Genomic DNA, 23,047 nt, shown 5'->3' on the forward strand with positions numbered 1-23,047 from the left:
GGTCTCTGAAATTTGTGACAGGAGTGTTTTTGCATTTTAGTGATGTATCCTAGTGATGGTTTTTGCGATTTATCAAAAACACGTGAATATCAAAACAATATATACGTGTCAAAAATGTATTGGATGTCATATTTGATATAAAAATGTCGACAATGAAAAGACACATCTTAACTAAAACAATTTTAGTCGCTTCAAAATTTATTTTGGCCATCAGACCAAATATGACATAAACAAATGTTTTGAAGTAAATTTATTTGACAAATCTCCCCAAATAAGGCCATTTTGAGATTTGGCTGTCAACCTATTTCTATACTTTCACTTTCTGAATCAAGTTCAACTAACATGCAGCAATAACTATAGTTTATATATCTTTGGGGTGAACATAAATTCTTGATATCAAAATGGGTTCACGATCCAGGTTGGGAACCACTGCACTAAATACTGTTTTTTCCACTTATTTACAAAATGAGATTCTTTAAAATGTGTGTTCACGCCATCATTACGCCCTATAGTTTTTTATAGTATTCTGAGCACAATAGTGTAGTCAGACAAAAGGGGGTACTTGGATTCATAAATAAGAGCAAAGGGGGTACTTGAGCCAAAAAATTTTGAGAAGCACTGATGTACAGCATATGACAGATAATCAAACAACTAATAGTGTAAATGACTGCTGACGCGCATGTCTGATAAATAAAGATCAAAAAACAGAGAGTAAACCGTGGTGTTCAGAGAAAGGTAGCCTAATTATTCCCTATGTTTGCTGGTATGAGCTGAAACTCCCCTGCTTTGGCTTCACTCTCTCAGTTTTTTGGCCTGGATACAATTCTGCCTCTTTTTTTGGCTTCCTCTCCCCCTGTGCTCTGTTAAAGTGTGATTATTGAAACAAGACAAAGTGCTCAAGGCAAACTGGTGTGCTTCTTGATGTTTAACACACGTATCTGTAGAGACTAATTTCACTGGATCACAGAGAAACAGGCCAACAGCACGTCTGGGTCGCCTGAGAAATCAGGGATGTTCAAGCAAATAGGTAAAGATAATAAAATGTGATTTCAGATATTTAATGAATTTGTCTGTTGGTAGATTATTGTGATGTTGCCAAGTTTATGAGTCGACCTGTTTCTAACTGATTGGCCCAGGGAGAAGAGTGGACTACCTGAAGGAAACATCTGTCAAGGAGCTCCTGGAGATGTGAATGTCATGAGTTTTAGCCAAACACTTTAGCAACTGTTAATTATTTTTGCCTTTTAATAATGAGCACTATTCAAGGGAAAAAATGGACAATTATTTTTAGCTTGTGTTTAGCTTGTGTTGAAATATTTTATCCACTGTGTACAGTGTGAAAATTTCGGCATCTAAAAAACCTTAAGTTTCACGCATCGCATTATGGGATGTGGATAGAACAGGGGTGGACTGGGACCTAAATTCAGTCCTGGCATTTTCTGTCCAGACCAGCCCACTATATTATCAGAGACACCACATCAGTGACGCTCAACATGTGGCTCTTTATGTCTTAATTTTAATTATTATTCCCCCAGAAAACCTCAAAACGGGGGAAACTTCCTTTGTCCCATTTATGCCCGTTTTCAAAAAATTCTGACACTTTTTTCAGACTTTAGCTATTTCTTGCCAATAAATATCCCTTTCTTTCCAATTTTTGGTACATTTTTGCAAGGTCTTTTCGAAACTTTTATTCAATTTCTGTCCTTTCTTTAATTTTTTTTGGCTATTTTTCATCCAAAAGGGCTAACTTTTGTCCAATAAATGCCACTTGTTTCCTTCCCTTAATTTTGCCTCTTTTTGTTCCACATTTTGCCCTTTTTCATTATTGTTTGCCGCATTTTGCTCTTTTTCACCATTGTTTGCCACATTTTGCCCATTTAAGCTACCCTTTGCCATTACAAATACACCTGTTTCCTCTTTATTTGCCCATTTTTTGACCCATTTTAGTAACTTTTCACTCTTTTCTTGCCACATTTTTACTTTTCTAATATCACGAAGAATACCAGGCACAAACTAGAGCAAAAATGGTGTTGAACAAATCACTATCCTCTGGCGAAGAAAAACAAAAAATCACAGTAAGAATGAAGTAAAAACACTTCCATGCATCTGTTTACAAAACTCCACATCCCACAATGCAATGTGTAAAAATGCCAACAAGTGGAGTGTTTTTTGGGAGTAAATGATGTTTGATTCATTGATCTGTAAGCCAGTTAAGATAAGTAAAATTAAAAAAAAGCACACAGTGGGTAAATTGCCAAAATATGAATAAAAACACCAGGACCAGAATAAATAAATATAATATTGTAGTGGTAAAGTTTGCATGAATCATAAAGGATCCTTTCACATTACAGTTGTTACTTTTATTACACTGTTTTCTTGAAAGTGCTGTTTAAAATGTGATTATATCACAACAAATATTCAGTCATAAAAACCAGTGGTAGTTGAGACTGGGAATGTTACCAGCAGCACTCCACCAGTCATCCTGTCCAGACGGTCTGACACAAATGTGGACTGGCCTGAACTGTGCTGCTCTCTGCTGGCTTTTATGACCATTATTTGCCCTGCCTGGGCCTGATGAACACATATTTCATGGGGACATCCTTCTTTATGGCCTTTTTCCTCAGAAAACAGGCTGATTATGACTACACAGGTGTGGTTTGACTGGAAAACTGCAGATAAAACTTAAATAAATGCAACATCAAGAAGAGGAACGACTAATAATAGTTTCCTCACTTATGTTTTGAATTTTGATCATTTGCACCAACACACTTTGGAAGTTTTTACAACAATATAGAGCAAATCATAAACTGGTGTGTGCACGCACATAAAAAGTGAGTCCAATGTTTACACAGGCCAGGATCTGTGAGGTCTGTGTAAGAGTCATATTACACAGGCAACAGTCATGGCCAGCAACTAATAAAGACTTGCATTGATCCTAATGGGTGGGGTGTGTTTCAGTGAGGACCACAGTCAAACCGGGGCTCCCAGTGAATGTTGGTGGTCTGGTTAATATGACTGTAAAGTTGCGTGTGTGAACGAGAGACCAGGTGGGGGCAACACTGGCAAATGTGATTTTGAACATCCAAGAGGGCAAGAAGAAGAGACGTTGTTTCTGGATTCTAAGCGCCAAATACATTTAAACATTTAAAGTCACGTAAAGTGAGGGTTACATTAGCTTCAGAAGCTGCTAAAAGATTTTAGACAAAGATCCTAGACCCTATCATTTTGATACAGTGGCTCCTTGGGGTCTTGTTATTTTCAATTCAATTCAATTCAACCCTGTCTGACTGGAGTTCAGCCATTGCAGCCCATTAAAACTATGTGCAGATGGATTGTGTTTGAATATAGTGTTGGTGTTCAACTATATAATCTTAGTTTTTAGGTTTTAGGTTAGATTTTAGGTTTAGGGCTTTGTTCTTAGTGGTTAGGCTAACGCTATTACACGATATACGCTTTAGCAAAGACTGGGAACTGGTTCTAAAGGCAAGGAGCCTGGTAACCGAATGCTCTGCCTCCTGTTCTACTTCTAGACACTTTAGGAACTTCCAGAAGACCACCAAACTAAGAACGGAGTGATCTGCCCGGCGATAGGGCAATAACAGGTCTCTAAGATACACAGGAGCTTGTTCATGTAGAGTTTTGTAGGCGAACCGGAGGATTTTAAACTCTATTCTAGATTTTACAGGAAGCCAATGAAGGGAAGACAATACTGGAGAAACTTTTTAGTGAGTTATTGGGACATCCTGACAGTAAAGAGTTACAATAATCTAGTCTCGATGTAACAAATTCATGGTTTGCTATTCAGCATCACTCTGGGCCAAGATATTCCTGATTTTAGAGATATTACGGAGGTGGAAGAAGGCTGTCCTTGAGATTTGCTTAATATAAGAGTTAAAGGATAGATCAGTATCAAAGAAAACGCCTATGTTTTTTAAACCAACCAAGCACCATTTCTTTAATTCTTTCATCATCGACTGCTACTACTGTTGGAGTCTGTGTAGAGTTTGTCAATGACCAGTGTTGTCTGCCTTTCACCGCTGACAAAGCCGAATGGACGTTGTGATTATCTTTCTGTAAGTCCTTTATCTGTTGATAGGCAAAGTTCAGGCCGGCCTTTATTTCCTTAAACTCTTGCTTAAGTAAGCCAAGTACTCCCAGCTTCTTACTGATCGATTCCAGGATATTTGGGATCCAGTCTCCAGATCCGACGTGTCAGGAGATGAAATGGTCATTCAGCGTTTTGTCACTTACCTGATGTGCTCACGGCTTGGGGTCCGGCTTCCATCGCGCACTGGACGTAATATCGGTCGATTAACTCTTCCAGGTCCTTCACTTTGACTCATGGCACGTGGTTGGCTCTCGTTTGGTAGCATCGATTTAACAGCAGAAAGAGTTAATATGAGCAAGTAAACAGTAATGATTGACTAATCTCAGCAGCGGCCCACCATGTTCAATTTCAGAGTGTCATGTGACTCTCAGAACATCTCGCATGACTTACCACTCTCGCATCAACCTACCTCGACTGGGAGCTCCTTAAGCTTTTTTTTAATTTTTAATTTTTTTTATCTCTGAGCTTGAAACGTCTCTAGATTTCTTTTCATCAATCTGGTCACTTTGAGTGTCAAGCTTGCATTTGCAACAGCTTCAGCTTTAAGTCATTGTGTAGCCTAAACCTAAATGTTGAGTTATCCAATGACAGCTTTGTGATTATTCATCTGTTTTTGGAATATGTTTAAAGCAGTGTTTTTGCTGAAATCTGTTTATCCCATTGTTTGTCTTTTTTACTGACATCATACTTTGCTTGTCTTTGATGCCTTTGTGTCTTTTTATTGCATAATTTAGAGCACACGTCTTTAAATGCATCTCATCATTAAAGGCGAGATAATTTGAGAGTATTCTCAATTAATGACAGTTTTTATGTATTTTGGAATACGTTTATGGACCGTGTGATTATTCCAAATGATGATGGTTATTAGTAAAAACTCAACAAAGTAACCAAAAGTAAAATCCTCTGCTATGACCAACTCTTTGGATGTTTATCCTGCTGACGGAGCAGTTGAGGCCCATTCAGCTGGAGCTCAGTCAGCTATTGAGTAGTAGCCCACAGCATGGAGGACTTTGAAGTTCTTGAAGAGGGATTCAACCAAGATTTCCTGCTTCTTATTAAATTGTAATCTCCCTTCTCCCTCTCTCTCTTTCCCCCTTTTCCTCCTTCTCTGTTAGACTGCCAGCTGATGAATGTATTTGTCTGTGTGAAGCTGTAGCTGCTACTGGCAGGCAGGGTTTGTGAGATGATTGGCAGGGAAAGCATGTGAAGTAAGTAAGGAGGCAGATCAAGCCCTGAGACTTTTTACTTTTATCATCTTCACCATATTTTCCTTCAGGCTTACTTCTGCTAATAAATGCTTTAATCTTTCGCCGTTGTCTTCCTGGCTTAAGTTTTAGTCTCCTACCTTCATCGTATTTGAGCTTTTAACATCATGATCTCTTATAGCACAGTCCTTTCATGGAGTTTCAAACTGTGGAATCCTTTGATAAAAGAAGCCTAACAGAATATTTTTCTAGGCTTTTCCATCCTGAATGTTATCCTCAGTTATGTGCAGTTTGGGATTTTTTTTATTTATTTTTTGGTACAGAACTAGCCAAAACTGAATGGAACAATTGATGGTGGTGATTGTTTTTGGTTCAGATTCCCCATTTTTTTTCTCTGGGCCCCAGAATGTCCCTCACCTTCTGAGCATTAAATCCTAAATAGCACCATGTGTGTCCAATACACATCAGTTTAAAGACTCCACCAAAACCCACTCGGACTTTGGATAATCTGCCATTATGAATATTTTTAGGTAAGAAAATATGTCTTAAGTCATTTTGTAGAAAAACTAATAGAAATATTATCAATCATTCCTGCAAAGGCTTGTTAGAAGCTCTCTTCTTAGGCCCATTTTTGTACGTTTTTGAGTTTTTTTTTTTTTTTAACTTATGTGTGCTGTGCATTCACCAGGCTTCACTCTGGTAGACGCACAAACCACCCACCCAACAAAGGGAAGGAGGAAACAGCTACTTTGAGAGCTGGCACACGGATGGGAGACATAACGCAGACCAAAAGCAGCCCAGGACATTAAAGCTATACCGACTTCGTTGCCAAACCTTGATCCTGCAAATACAAGTCTGTCTGAGCAACTGACTTTATACTAAACTTTTGGCAGGGATCGTCCACACTGAGGTTAGCTGCAGTACTCACATGCATGTGGCCCTATTAGGATTCATAAACCCTTACGGATAGTATTTCTTTTACATCCCCGGGAGAGAAACTGAACTATGTGCTTTACAATTAGAAAGGCAATCGGTCATGTATATTATGTACTATAATATTACAATTTTAAAAACTTATAACAGTGTCATGAGCTATCAGGATGAAAAGTGATCACAGTCAGTGAGCTGATGAATTACTGTAGCTGTGATTTGTGTAAAAACGTTTGTCTTCAAAAGTTCTAAAATACTCAAATACTCTAAAGTCTAATTAATTCCCTTTGTACGTGTAAAAAAATTGAAAAGAATATAACAGATTCACAGTGAGGAGAACAAGGATAAGGCGACATAAGACACATGTCCTTATTTGGAAAGAACTGCACTGTAGGTGTTGGAGCTCCAGAAGTACGCACTTCTTTTTTGTGATTTGTTGCACAGCGTGTTTCCAACAAACAGCGTCACAAAAATTTTCGGAGCACATTTCATCGAGATAGTTAAAGGCTGTTCTTATCCCTCCATGATCGCTTATTGGAACAGCAAGAAAAGGAAAATATATGGAGACTTTCAAAAAACAAAACACAGAGCAATAAACAATGGTGCTTTGGTCATACTAAATACCAGCACTTTCAATATCAATAATAATAGTTTGGATTTAGATATAGCAATGTATTTTCAAGCAGATAAATGTGGCTTTCAATTTGCAACAATACCTTCTATGACTGTCATCATTCATATCAATTACTTTTACACCACGAAGTCAAGCTTCTGTAAGGCCTTGAGGAATGTTCCTCTGTGATATCATGGATACTGTAATCTTATATACCTTTAAAGCATTACATACTGCATGACTATATATTTAATTACATTTGGGCCAGATATTATAACCAAAAGCTTTGGCTTAGCCAAATTAAGCATATATAATACAAAAAAAAACAAACGAAAAAAAACTATTCTTACTCAAATGTGATTAAAAAAACACGCCAAGTCATAAAAGTGTAAGTTGGCATGAAAAAGTCATCTTAAATGCTCTTTAAACTAGTTTTATTTTTATTAAGTCATTCACTCCCACTCAAAATTTCCATAATAATTTTTGTCAACTACTGTACATATTTGTGTTTAAGTCTAGTTTTAATAACGAGACGATAACTAGTGAAAAAAAAAAAAACACGTGGAGGAAAACTATATTCAAAAATATATTATGTAAAAGTATTATTTATTATGATTTCATCACATGGGACAAAATTCAATCAGAACTCATGTGCTCATGTGGTCTTAAACACATGATCACATCAAATCTGTGTGTATTTACAAATATTAATACCATACCACATCAGGTTGTTTTATGGTATTTTAAAAAAATGCATAGAGTCTTATGCTTTATTTTTTAGTCAATTATAGCCGTAACAGACTTAAAATTTCAATTTAATTTAGATCACTAAAAGACTGAAACTGACAAATACAACTCACTGCTACTTTAATAAGAACTTTGAGCTGAAAATCTACTTCCACACAACTAGGTGGCAATGAAGTTCTCACCATATTTCTGCTTTTTCAGCCTTTCTAGGGACAACAGAATTCAGCCTATGGCTATAATCTGACATATTTACATATGTTATATGTTCATTAATATGTACTGTCCCTATCTCTATAAAAGTGTGTGTGTGTGTGTGTGTGTGTGTGTGTGTGTGTGTGTGTGTGTGTGTGTGTGTGTGTGCTCAAATATCTCTGCGGATCAGGATCAGACTGAGGTGAGACTTTCAACATGGCTGCTGCTTGGTTCAAGGGGGTGCAACGTCGAATTTGTTTGGACTGCAATGATACCGTTAACAAATTATTTCATAACTAATGACAGTGAAGCAGTGACGTGCATTCAGGGTATGCAAGGTAGGCAGTGCCTACCCAAGGGTAAATTGATATTTGTTTTATATTTGTTTAAATTATAATATAATTATAAATTATTTATTTTTACATTTCTGATAGCCCACAGTACCCATAAGTTTGAAAGTGTCAGCATTTTGCGCTTTTCATAGCCCAAATGACTAAACATTGCTATTTAATAGTACGGCACTGAGGCTGTTCTGAGTTGTTGTTGTCGTCATTTTCGCCGTGTTTCTGTGTTTCCAACACAAACAACGGATATGCTACCGTGTCATGAGATATATCTTGTTGGGAGAGTATGGAGGCTATATTAAATAATTGTTTATGTTTCTTTAATTCTGTTTTACGATCTCGATTTTGTTAGATGGCCAAATGCTTGTTTATGTGGATCTTGTTGGGTTTTTTCTTTATTATTATGAATTTTATATTTTGATAAGTGCTGTGAGATGACTTTGTTGTAAATTGAATTGAATGAACACTTGCCAGCAGAAACTAATTAAATTATCATTGGTGTTGACATTGGTGGTCTCGATTTGCAACGCCCTGCCTACCCTACCCTAGTGCTCACGGCACGTCGCTGCAGTGAAGATGTAATCAGTCCAACCTCTACGGTGATGATGTCATCAGCCCACTTTTCTATAGCAATACATACTTCATACAGGCACTGCACTAGTTTAAATAAATAAATGAAATGAAATAAATTAAATTGTTTCTTTGTCACCACTAGAAGGTAGTCTTACAGAAGCCAATGTGTAATTTGCGGCAATGCAAGGAGGCTCTTGACTGCTGCTCTATTCATAATCTATAGTTTCCTATGTTGTCACGCTGTTTTGATTTATTTTTCAAGTTGCAACATTGTGGGTTGAACACATGGTGCTTTGCTTTAAAAGACGGATGGATTTTCTCTTTTAACTTCTCAGGAAGGGCCACAGTTTTGTTCAAAAATGTCCCATCATATCATAAAACCCTTTTCAACATCCCATTTAAACTCCTTTATTTGTTTCCCTAATTCTTTCCTTTTCTGTTGAATAAACAGCAGGAAACCAATGGCCTCGCTCTGTTGTGATCTTGGCAGCAAACAATTAAAGTATTCACACCAGCACACAGAATGGCACAAAAACGCTGGAGGCTTTAGACAGGAAAAAAAAAAAAATGGAGAGAAAAGCTTAGTGTGCTCAAAAAAATAAATAAATAAAGAGCTGGCAGGCAGAAAAGGACATGGCGATCTTTTCTGATTTACTAAAGTTATGTTATGGAAGTTTTCCACCTGAGGTGAGGTCATCTCCACGGTGCCCTCTAACATACAAACCTTTTAGTTTTACAGAATGTCCTAATAATAATTACATGAGCCTCTGATTCCTGTTTATCTGTTAATAATAGAGTTTTAGTATTATAAAGATCTGTGTCGTTTACAGAGGGAAGCTGTCAGTAAGTCACACTCACTGACATTTACTTATCAAATACATTTAATTTAATTTATTTATTTAGTGAGTAATTTTGTCTGCTGAACCATCCAACACCATTATATTTATATACACATGCATGGATGTTCCACAATATGTCCACTGGGGGGCAGCTTAGAGCAGACTGTAAATGACAACAAAAGCCATGAGGAATGTAAAAGGGATAGAGCAAAACATACCAGTTATGATTTAATTACTAAATATTATTCCACACTACCTTGTACCTGTGTGTTTAAAAACACAGACGAAATAAAGGTAGAGTAGAACAAAAATAAATGTGCCTCAGACGAATGATGTGTCAGAGCATGAGTTGGCAGAGGAGGTCATCTTGGTTAATGTATTATTAATAATAATAAATCACTTGATGTATAAGAGCCCTGCTAAAACGGAGACATTATATTTGATAATTCTCTGACAAATTGGCCTCATTCTGTGCTCCGGCTTCTGTCCACGTGTGCACACAGATGCACACTTCCACACGCTGATGTCTTTTTATGTGAACAATGCATCACTCACGATTTATGATTAGCCCGTCTGCTTCTGCACTTAGATAACTACCCAGGGACGTTAAACATGTTCCTCTGAATGAAGTCATCAAGGAATGAGAACCCTCCGTCTGACCTTCTCCCTCGTTTCTCCCTCCAACACTTAACCTACGCTCTCCATTTCATTTTTTACTTGTCCCTTCAACATGAAGTCTGTCCTCCCTGAGCACATCTGGCTCAGTTTCTCACCCACGTCAGTCATCTGGGACTCTGGAAAAACACCCCTGCTTCCTCTGTTTCTATGAAGAGATGAAGCTTTTTTTCTTCTTTTCTTTCCCACCCTCCCATTCATATATTATGAGGCTTCTCCATACACAGGACACACATAAATGCAAACAGAACTCCATGTATGATTGTTTAAACAGAAACGTTCAGGGTTGCACTGCAGGTGTAGAGCACCCCATGTATCACCATGAACCATTCGTACGTCACCCTGATTACTGCTCACCGACAGAAAGATGGATGGTGTCTGGATGTGAGTGGTTTCCTGAAAGCTTATGTCAGTCAGTCAGTGTACGCAAGACATGGACAACTGGCAGCCCAGGGGCCACAAATACACAAAATGACAAAACTACATAAAATTTTGCAGTCAAACATCTAAAAAAAAAAAAAATACATAATACAATTACTCCAAAAACACATAAGAGGACTATAAAAATACACAAAATAATAGAACATTATGACAAATGATAACAAAAATGACTCCAAAAACACTAAATGACAACCTCTATGAACCCTTAGTATGTCTTTTACATGTCAAAGTCCATGTCGTCAGAACTATGAAGATAAAATACAAAACTTCAATTAAATCACAAAAAGACACACATTACACATTTCACAATTAAAATACCTCATTGGCCCCATCAACTCCAAGGGAATAAAGCTGAAGTCATCTTAGATAACAACTTTAAATACCTTAGGGCTATGTGCAATGCACTATAGCACTTTAAATATATATACTTTATTTATTTTTTTTATTTATTTTAAAGGCAACTCAGGGCTATTTGCAATGTACAGTGGCACTTTAAATAACTTGTTTTATTTTTTAGAAGATAATGAAACTCAATAATGAATATTTATTGTACGCACTGACCAACTCTGAGTATGTGAAAGTGAACTGCTTTTCTTTTCCCTGTCCTTTTCTTTGCCCCACAGCATCCTGTCTATTCCCTTGATAGTGTAGTTGTTCTGATCCCAGTGTTCCATTTAAATGAAAAGTTACTGTATTTTATGATCTCTATGTTCCTTGTCCTGTATGTAATCCTTTTGTGTATTGTTTTGTGTCTCGCCTTGACATATTTACATTTTTTTGAATGTTCAATGATATGTACTGTCCCTACTTAAATAAAAAAATAAAAAGTCCTTTAATCAGCTTCTCTCAGACACTTCGGGTTGTGCTGCTCTGGAGTGCTACAGCTATTTATTACCCCCAGCAATGCAATAAAGCGGAACAAAAAAAAAAGTTCTCCCCTTGTGTCTCTCTCTAACTTTAACCTAATAAATGAATTACATCGACATGCATTAGCTGAATTATTACTCTTTTTTTTTTTTTTACATCTATCTAAAATGTTAACGTGTAATTTATTATCTTTTGATGGCAGCTACAAGGAGCCAAATCTCCCTGGAGTAAAAAAGTGTTAGTAATATTTAAGGATAATAGGAGGGTTAAGATGAGTCATTATGTAAATGCTGACATGCATGTTGGATCAGATGTAGACATTTTTGTGGCTGATAAAAGTTGCCCCATGTTGTTGCTCACATATATTCACTGTCAATCTGAATACAAACATTCTCTTTGGAAAATATGACTTCTTGTATAACTTGTGATTCAGTGGAAACTCTAATTAAAAATTAGTGATGCTTTTATTGTGATGGGGCATACATTTCCCAAGAGGCCACATAACAAACCCTTCACCACTGGAGGCTGAACTCGTCAATATCTCCTTGTGTGCTCACAACTCGTGCATTGTGTGAGCAGCTGTGATGATTTTTGGGTGTGCTTGTTTGCATGACTCTCAGAGCTGACGTCTCAAAGTGCCACTCGGGCGATTTACCTCATTCAGCATGGTCGATTTCCTCACCGACTCACATGCACGCTCACAAACTGCTGGATATGAAGAGAGAGCAGGCTCACTTTCCCTTATTCACTTATGCATACATAACTCAGGGTTGGAAGTCAATGAAATGTCGTTACCATAGTAGCTCTTTCGCTCTGTTTGTGTCTGTTTACAGAGTTTTCTCGACATCTACAGGTGCATGTTTTCTTGCTGAGAATCTGTAAAATCAGTTATTTCATCCCAGTCTAGACAACAGATTGAATAACGAGCCACAAATGTATAAACTGAAAGCTAAGAGATTGCCTTTCTTCTTACTTGCTGCTTGGGTTTCCCACATTTGCTGGCAGATTTCGGTTGAGATGAGGAAAACCGCTCTTGTTGGAGGCCTGTTGATTAATAAGGATGTGTGGTGGTCTGAGGTAGGAAAGGTTATGGTTACAGCTGTGGTTACGGTTTGGAAAAAGGAGGAGAATCAGCACTTTTGACAGCGAGGTCTGTGGTTGTCATTAACCTGTTGGCATTAAACTTTTAACAATATCAAGCAGGGCCGCCTTTTGATCATTCGGCAAGAGTGGACTTTGCCACCCCCCCCCCCAAATATATATATAATTTTTTTAAACATTTTTTAAAGCAATGCAATTCTGCAACACAACAAACCATTGAAAACAAATACAATCTATTTTTAAATTTTGAATAATACACTATAATACAATATACCACCTACAGGTATAGTACAAATGTCCTGAGGGAACAACAACAACAATGGTGCAAAAGCAATGCAAAACAGTGAAATCAAAAGTTTAATTGAATTGAATTAAAAAAAAAAAAAGTAAAGCTCCACACCATGCACACGGTATCTAGTGTGATTTATTAACTTTATCAATCAATAAATACATAACAAGAACATTTTAGCAGATGCTACTGATATTTCTATGCAAGGAAATACGTACAAAATTAACTTTATTTATTTGATATTTCTACGCTGTAGAAAAGCACCAAAATCATGCAAGATTGCGCAATGCATGTCCGTCTCATTTAGCTACATAGACATTCAGCCACCTGTTTTACAGCAAAAAATATTGTCGAATAATGTGATATTGTCACAAAACATATAGATGAGGGTTTAGTCCATGTCATATAGCTATTTCCTCTTCAGGAGCTCTGTCGTCATATAGCGAGATTTCTGCAGAATTTTAACTTAACAGTTTGACCCACATCCTATCTGTTATCATTGAGGAGGCGGGGTTTATGACCTATACTGCAGCCAGTCAGCAGGGGGAGCTCTAAAAATAAAAGATTCACTCCACCGGGGAGCTTGTCCCGTCCATTGTTTTTATAGCCTATGGTTGGAACCCATAGCTCATTAGTGAGGAGATGAGGCATCGTCACTATTGTTGTCCATTTTTTCTTCCTACACCGTTTGTCAGATTTTGAGAATTAAGCTATCAAAATATTCAGAACGTTCCCAAGATTTATTAATTTAATTAATTTTACTTATATTTTCTTTTCTTGATTGGAAATGTCAGCTTTTTTCCAACTTTTTTCAACCCATTTCACTTTTTTCAACCTTATTGCCAATGCTCAGCAATTGTTAGGTTAATGCTTATCTAATGCTAGGTTACTGTTAATGCTAGGCTAATGCTTCTGATAGGCTAATGCTATTGCTAGGCAAATGTTAATGCTAGGTGTATGGTAATGCTAGGTTAAAGCTAATGTTCTAATAATGCTAGGCTAATGCCATTGCTTGGCAAATGCTATTGCTAGGCAAATGTTAATGCTAGGTTAATGGTAATGCTAGGTTAAAGCTAATGTTCTAATAATGCTAGGCTAATGCCATTGCTAGGCAAATGCCATTGCTAGACTAATGCCATTGCTAGGCTAATGCCATTGCGAGGCAAATGCCATTGCTAGGCTAATGCTAACACTAGGCTAATGCTAATGCAAGGTTAATACTATTATTAGGCTAATGCTAACACTAGGCTAATGTTAGCTAATACTAATGCTAATGCAAGCAAGCTACTGTTAGCTAGTACTAATGCTAACTATTACTAATGCTAATGCAAATGTATGCTAATGTTAACTATTGCTATTGCTATGCTAATGCAGTGTGATGCGGGCCAGCACCTGCATCCTCACTTGCATAATCTTCAGGAAATGCAAATATTCTAGTTAACAGTTGTTCTTTTTTCCCACTGTCCAAAAAATGTAAGTGTGTAGGTTTTGTTTAGTATGAGTCTTGTTTTAGCTGTCATTTTCAATCTCTATATTTGCCTTAAGAGTCAAACCTGTCTGGGATGTACGCTACTTCACACTCAGTTAGTAGAGTTTGATGGATGTGAAAAACGTGTCAAAGTAATGCCTTTAATCCTTCAACAGAGGGAAAACCAGTAGTTCGTACAATGTTACTGTTTTGTTTTCCGCTTGCTTGTTTTGGCGGTTTATCTGTAATATCTGTTCAGATCATTTCAGGTTCATCTGTTTCCTTTTTCCATTTAAAAGTCTTCGTCTTTTATATGGGGTGCTGACATGTTTAATGAGGTAGTACGGCTATGTGTTAGCTTCAACTAGTTTCTCCCTTCCAGGGTTTTGTAATGGCTGACTTTCAACACGCTGCCCTTTTATTAGATTCTACTAAAGTTTTAACAGAAATAGAGAGCTTTAGCAATGCCCTGAGTAACCAGGTTCCAGAGGTACTGGCTCCTCATGCATACCAGGACTATGTGTTGTGTTATGTGGGTGTTCTCATTTGATGGAGCATGCAGGAGTTCTGGCCCAGTAGTGGTTAGTGGGAGCATGCCAGTCGGGAAAATAATTAAAAAAATAAAAAAACATTGTCTGGTGAATTTTTGAATGAAAACATCTGACAAAATGCGGAGGTCTGTGAATTGTCCGTTCGCGACAGATCCCCGTTTGTGCACAGCTTCTATGTTGATTTGCTGGTTCTTTATCAGCTGTGACTTTTGCAGAATTGTGGGTCCACCCCCACACCAGACAAGCGACCCCGCCAGCTAGCCAAAAAGTCGGCCAAACAACGTTCCACCATCACTGTTCTCCTTTCCCCAGCCTTTCCCCTTCATTAGTTCTTTATTTTTCTTTCTCCATTTCTTACAGACTTTTCTTTGATATGATGAAATCTTAGATTCTTACGTGCAGACTCAGAAACCCTACACGGACATAAACAACCACAAAGACCACAAACACCACTAATTGTAAAATCCAACTAAAGGCTACTAAAATAAACAGCTTTAACTAAAGAATTTGATTATCTAGCTCTGTGGTTAGAGAACATTCACAGACAGTGACAATCACTAGATTGTAAAACAGAACCAAAGCGCAGCACATATGGTGACAATGAGCACACCTTTTTTAAAGTCTGCTCCCACATTACTGCTGCCAACTCACTGAGTTCTGTGCTGTAATACGATGCGGTTTTAAAATTGGAAAAGGTCAACTCACGTTCATCCAACCACATGTGCCTCGTAAATATCTTACAAAATAAGGTGAATGAACAAGATTTTATTGGAATTATAAATGAAATATGTTAGGGTTTTTTTTTTTTTACTAGACACAATATGCTGTACCTTGTGTGTTACTTTTTTATGATGATCTTTGGCAGATAGAAATGAACCATTCATGTATTTTTATCACAATAACTCAGTTGCATGCCAGATGGAAAAGCTGTAAAAGTTAGTCAGTAAAACTATATATTTTTGATACAGAGCATGGCTATTCAATCATATACTGTGTCTGTGCTGAATGTTCTGCTGTTTGCTACTCTACAATGATGTGAAACACAAACAGTGGATTCAAAAAATGGGGGGCGGGGGGGGGGAGTCATTGAATTGCAAGATTTTGGACTGTCAGAATTCTAAGTTGGGTAATGATAATAATTACTGCAGTTCAACCAATCCAATCATTCTTGCCAGATTCCAGTACTGGCAACAATGTGTACCATTTACATCCAACGGGACCTGAAAAATGTATTTAAATAGAATTTCCTAAAATTTCAAGAATTTATGCAAAAAATGAAACTAGATGCACTAGAAGTTGAAAGAAAATGAGATTTGAAAGTCAATTTTACGATTGAGCATTCAACATTTAATGCTCCAAAATAATCACTATTCTGCCACACATGTTTTAAAGTTAAAAAAATGATCTAAATTTTGATACAATAACACATATTTAAAAAATGGAATTAATGCTGTTGTAAAAAAAAAAAACAAACAAAATAAAATGTAAAAAAAACATGCACAAATGTACATCTTATAATCCTGTACAACTTTAACACATTCTATCAATTTTAGCAAATGATATTAAGATGCAAGCAACTTTTTTTAGTTTTATTTTCACTTTTTTTTTATTTTTTTATTAAAACAACCCGCCTATTCTGAACAACTTCCGTTTCATCCAGGTGAACTCATCAATGAGTTTGTACTAATCGACAAGACTGTGACAAAAACCATTATTTTATTTTTTTCTGTTCCCTCAGTTCCTTACATTTAACGCCTGAAGTTTGCAACGCTGCTGACCATGCTGCTGGTTCAAGTCTGTGTGCTACTGATGCTTGGAGGGAATGCTTATGCAGGAGGCTACCCCCCCATGCCCCAAATGAAGTACATGCAGCCCATGATGAAAGGGCCAATTGGACCCCCATTCAGAGAGGGCAAAGGACATTATGTGGGTGAGTAATCCCTCAAGTGTTTTGACCAATTTGTCAATTCAGATTAAGACTACATTTCTATTCAATGATGATCGAGTTAAAACTTTTGAACACCGTCTTCTTCTAGCTTTATTCTATCCTTACAGGGATTTTGGCCTCGAAACACTCATTGATGCTTCTCTGCTGTCCTTAAGTGGAACTTTAAAAAAAAGTGACAGTGTGCTCTGCTTCAAAAATGCCTATTCTGATCAATAACATAACTAAAGGCGAGACAGAACTCCCGCTTTATCCAATGACAAGTGAATCTAATGCCTAGTGTTTACTTTCGTTGGAATGATTTTACTGCCACATGGTGGTTTATTGTGTTTACTGCATATTATTGCCAGTATGGTAATTTTATTAGAATAATTCAATCAATTAAATATTTTTCAATTCCCAAAATAATAATAATAATAATAATAATAATAATAATAATAATAATAATAATAATATAACCATTATTATTATTATTATTATTATTATTATTATTATTATTATTATTATTATTATTATTATTATTATTATTTTTATTATCATTATTATCATTATTATCATTATTATTATTATTATTATTTTTATTTTTATTATTATTATTATTATTATTATTATTATTATTATTATTATTATTATTATTATTATTTTACTAGATCAATTACCTAGAAAAGAAACATACTATTTTAACACAATTTGATGACTTTTTCATTTAATAAGAATTACAAATCTTTAAATCCTAATACTACTAAAATTCGAAATTATCAATAAGGGGAAAGAAAGCAGTAAAAAAGTATGACTATAAATACAAGTAAAACTTAATGTAGTGAACCAAGAAAAAAAATAAGGCTGCAGTAAACTAAAAAAGTGGGGTAAAATTTTAAATGAAGTTCATTGTATTGTGAAATTAATTAATTAATTATACTAAGGCTTTAAGTTTGCTTTTGGAGATATTACCAATTCCTACTCTATCCTGAGGGTTTGAAGAAAGAATACATGTAAAAGAGGACTCTTCAAGAACATAAAATAAACACTGATTTAGTACCCAATGAAAACAGCTACATGTCAAACCCCCACCATCAGAGGGAGTTAAAGACTATCACACCCAGCCTCTGACCCAAAGAGGAAACTTTTACTTACCACCATTGGAGCAAAGCACAGCCTTTTATTTAGTCTTGAACGTTAACCATCCAATGTCATCTGTCTTTTAGTATTTAAAATCTAGATTATTTTTTATTCTTCCTTTTTGCATTTTCCCATTACACATACACATGCTACCTTTGTATAGATATTATTTATGCAGCTAAATAAAAAAAAAAAGTTGATTAATGCCACAATGCAAGTTTTTAGTTTTACTTATCAGTGTTGATAAACAAATAATGATATTTATGTTTTGTACAATGTTATATGTAATATTACCATATACATTAAAATGTAATGCCTATTGAAAATGTGAGAATAAGATACAAATAACATTACATTTTCCTTTCTAGATATGCCTCCTATGATGGAAATCAAGGGGATTCCAGGTCCTCAAGGGAAACCTGGGTTACGAGGACCCCCTGGGCCACCAGGACTGGCAGGAAAACCCGGACTAGGAAAGCCAGGTCTTGATGGCCAGCCAGGCCCTCAAGGGCCTACTGGCTTCCCAGGTATTGGCAAACCTGGACTTCCAGGTCTTCAAGGAAAGCCTGGGGCGAAGGGTATGCCAGGACTTAATGGCGAGGTTGGTCCTCGTGGGGAACCAGGTCCGCGTGGGCTTCCTGGGCAACCTGGCCTCCCTGGCCCGGCTGGGCTTTCTCTAAATGGAAAACCTGGACTCCCAGGAGTCAGAGGCCCCCCAGGAGCTCGTGGAGAGCCAGGAACAAAGGGTAGTTTTGGCCCTCCTGGAGAGCGAGGACTTAAGGGGGAGAATGGAAATGGAAAACCAGGCCCTACTGGCATAAGGGGTCCACCTGGACTTAAGGGTAGTACAGGAGCACAAGGACTTCCAGGTTTTGGCAAACCAGGATTAAAAGGTTTGCCAGGGCTTCCCGGTATGAAAGGGGATCAAGGACTTCCTGGAGATCGAGGAGAACCAGGAGAGGAAGGTGTACCTGGTCTGCAAGGTCTGCCAGGGCCAATTGGTGTGGGAAAGCCTGGTCTTGATGGACATCCAGGAGCACCAGGACTACTTGGTCCAAAAGGTGAGCCCGGGCTAAGAGGCAATCCTGGGATTCCAGGAACTCCTGGCTATGGAAAACCTGGCCTGAGTGGGCCAAAGGGGGAAAAGGGTCATGGTGGATTTCCTGGACTTCAAGGAGGCAAAGGAGACCAAGGACCGGTAGGCCCAATAGGAGAGGCAGGTCTTAATGGACAGCCAGGACCACCAGGGCTTCAAGGTCCAATGGGACTTCCAGGAAAACATGGAATGCCTGGAATAAAAGGAGAACTAGGACCCCAAGGTCCTCCAGGACTGCCTGGCTTAAGGGGGGACCAAGGTTTCAGTGGACCGCCTGGAAAAGCTGGTATTCCTGGAGATAAAGGCCTACCTGGATCAGTTGGTCCCATTGGAAAACCAGGACAGAAAGGTGAGGCGGGACACATTGGCCTACCAGGGAATCCAGGGTTGACAGGTAACACAGGGCTTAAAGGAGAGTCTGGGTTTATGGGGGTTCCAGGACCCCGGGGCCAATCAGGCATTCCTGGTCTTCAAGGGCCCATGGGACCTATGGGACCACAGGGTATCCCAGGCCCAAAGGGGGATGCTGGACTTCCAGGCCCTCCAGGGCTTGGCAAATTTGGCGAGAAGGGAGCTATAGGTCCTCAGGGACCTCCTGGAAAATCCGGCCCAGCTGGACTTAATGGTGTGCCTGGCCCTCCAGGGCCTCCAGGACCCCCTGGCCCCGCAGGGAATGGCCAAACAGTTGTTGCTGGGCCAACAGATTCACAGTTGGAAGGTGGTGAAGTGCCAAATGGAAAAGGGCCTGCATACACTCAAGTTCCACTCTCAGCTTCTGTGGCACCAGCCTTCACAGCCATTCTTACCACACCCTTCCCACCATCTGGAATGCCAATCAAATTTGACCGGACCCTCTACAATGGTCAAAATGCCTACAGCACTTCCACTGGCATTTTTACTGCTCCAATATCCGGTGTCTACTACTTTGCTTATCACGTGCATGTAAAGGGAACTAGCTTGTGGGTGGCCCTGTACAAGAACAATGTACCAGCCACCTACACCTATGATGAATACAAAAAAGGCTACATGGACCAGGCATCAGGAAGTGCTGTCCTTGAGCTTAAGGAAGGTGACCAGGTGTGGGTCCAGATGCCCTCGGATCAGGCGAATGGTCTCTATTCTACCGAGTATATCCATTCCTCCTTCTCAGGTTTCCTCATCTGTCCGACATAACCCTGTCGTCTTTTCAAAAAAAGTGATCTTTTTGGCACCTCAGAGCGACCCGAAACATATACCTGTAGCTCTAAAATCAACACGAATCCAATCAACATGAATCCAACTTTATTTCTGTAAAACTCACCAACCGTGAAAGAAAACAAAGTTTGTGAATGAAATACAGGAAGAGTTGAAGAAGACAGGGGAAGGATTTTTGCAATGTGTTCTATTTTTTACATGTGTTCTTCAAATGCGTGTTTTGGTTTGTGTTGTATGCCAGTTTTCTGCTTTGTTCTGTTTTTTTGTTTTGCATATAATGTTTTAATTATTATATTGTCTTAATTTTATTGCTGGTATTTGGTCCTTGTCTTTGCTGTTGTTCCTATTCAGTGCCTTACTTTGTGACGAGCTAGTAACCGACCTTACAGTGGGACTGAGCTTTCTTTCCACATGTTCTGACATGAGGATGGCATCAACAAGCCCTAGGGCTGGTTTTGTCACATGAAAGCAGTTACACCGGTCTTTTGTGACATATAACTGAAACTGACAACAACTGTATTACAAAGAAAATAACCAATAGACAATAACTAGCCTGACCTTTTTGGTTCCACCCTTGGTTGTTATGCAATAACAGAGCTTGTTAATGGTTATACATATCTATGCTTTGTGTGAGATATATAATATGATGATTTGTAGGTATAGACATACCCTTTTGGTGCTTTTTGTGTTGTTTTTTTTGAATTTGATAGCCACCAACTTCATACGAGGATTTGTGTTCTTACAGTTAACTGTATGTAGATAATGCAATCTAAATATTACAACCCAAGAAGAACTATAACATCACAGTTTAGGATTAAATACAGTACAATTGGCCAATGGAAATAGCTTTAGGAGACTGACAAACTGCACTTTCAGAAAAAGAAAAACAAACACATTTTTCTTGCAAATGAAAGGCATGGGAAGCCTGGATAATGTAGTTGTAGAATCGTATCACTCCTGCAACCTACTCCTTTCTTCTTGGCCTTGTGGCCAATGTTTACATATAGAACTCCAAGTAGACAGTTCCCAAACACATTCCACGTTCATATTACAGCATTGTTTTAATAATTGTCGAGTCGACTATAGCCACGCTGGTCTCTGTAAGTGTGTATTACATCTGTGAGGGTGCTTAAAACATTTCAAGCAAGGAGCCAAAAGTAAACTTACATTTTCCTTCAGTAGCAATTTTAATGTGATCTTTGATTGTTGAGACAATGAGGGCGATTTTTAACATAATGTAGTTCTTTCTTTTGTTGATTTCCATTACCGGATTGACAAAATACACAACAAAATTAATGTTGGGTTAAAAAAAAACTGATTAAAAACTTAAGGATATTTCAGACATTGTTGTAATGCATTCAGCTGGAGGTGAAAACTGTTATGCATTTTCTCCTGGAATAAGTAAAGGGACTGACTGAGGCCCGGAGGTTGTGAAACACAACTTGTGTAACATTTAACAAACCCCCACAAGATTTCCAGGAAAGGTGGCAGGTCAGAGGTGAGACGCATGCACCTATATGTTTCCGCTGGATGAAACATTAAATATTCCCTCCTCTGCTTTTATGGCGTAACTTCTTTTTGTCTGTCACTGTGTCAATATAGGTGCGTGTCTGTTGAAGTGTCACACTGTCCCCTTAGCGTTCAGGTCATGAACACTTCAGTAAAGATAATAAACTTGAATGGAATTACACAGTTTGAGCAAAGCGTACAAATCTGTTAAAATTGCTGAGTATAATAAAGTGACCAATAGGGTTTTTTTATGATGTCTTGGCTAAGGGAATGAACAGGGTGAATTTAATAGGGCGGCTGGGATAAAAGCTTGCATTATGAGTTAACACTGAGCCTATGAGCGTGCACTATAGTCCTTTGGGAGGTATGACTGCATGCGAGAATTCTCAAAATAAATAAAAAGCAACAGTACATAGTCCATCTTTGCTAGTTTTGGACATAGAATAAAACTATTGTCATAAAAAAAATAGACGTGGTGCTCATATACAATATCTCAATTTAAGTAGGACCCCAACTTGTGCCACCCCAATGTGTGTTACACTGAAAATAGCGTCATTATACTAAGAAGAGGACTGTTGCTGTGCAGGAGGGACAGTTTAGCCACCTTTTTTCCCAAAACCGCTACTGTAGCTATAGGTTTTTACGTACACAGCTTTCTGTGTGATAGAAGGTTGCAGTTAACAAATCCATATGCAGGCAGTTCTTTCGACAATAATTTAGGGGTTGCACTTTTAAACAAGTAGCTTACAGTAACATTTGTTTCCAAAACATGTGTATTTTAGGTATTAGGGTTGCAAAGGGAAGGAAAAATTCCGGTAAATTTCCAAGGGAACATAAGATCAGGAATTTGGGGAATATTTAAAAATATAAACTTTTCATTGGAATCTTTTTAATTGCAATTATAAGGGAATTGGGTGTATTTTTAAATAAGGCATGAATATTAGCATCCATGCAAAATAAACATTTAAAAATGATACGGTTTTTTACAAGGGTTTCAAAATTCCACTGATTTTGAAAGAATTATGGGAATTAACAGAAAAAAAGAAAAACAGGAAATTTACTAAATTAAAGGGAAAATATATTCTAGATGCATCTAAAATATAAGCATCAGTAATTGAAAACGACTTCCAATTTCCGGTGAATTTCAATTTCCATGAAAAGTTTATATTTTTGATTATTCCCAAATGAATACACCCGAGCTTAAGTTCTCATGGCAATTTACCAGAAATGTATCGCTCCTT

At 37.7% G+C, this 23,047-nt stretch overlaps 1 protein-coding gene across 1 annotated transcript in view; it reads left to right on the forward strand.

Moving 5' to 3' along the window:
- col8a2 (collagen, type VIII, alpha 2) overlaps positions 1-23,047 on the forward strand; it is a 46,551-nt gene that overhangs the window by 22,627 nt on the left and 877 nt on the right. The window contains exons 2-3 of the mRNA XM_028461671.1: positions 16,682-16,873; positions 18,376-23,047. The exon at positions 18,376-23,047 is cut by the window's right edge and continues 877 nt beyond it. Coding sequence (XP_028317472.1) covers positions 16,723-16,873; positions 18,376-20,276 — 2,052 coding nt within the window. The 5' untranslated portion in view covers positions 16,682-16,722 and the 3' untranslated portion in view covers positions 20,277-23,047. The remainder of the gene's footprint in view (positions 1-16,681; positions 16,874-18,375) is intronic.

The sequence above is a fragment of the Gouania willdenowi genome, chromosome 11, assembly GCF_900634775.1.
Source record: "Gouania willdenowi chromosome 11, fGouWil2.1, whole genome shotgun sequence".
Lineage (NCBI taxonomy): Eukaryota > Metazoa > Chordata > Actinopteri > Blenniiformes > Gobiesocidae > Gouania > Gouania willdenowi.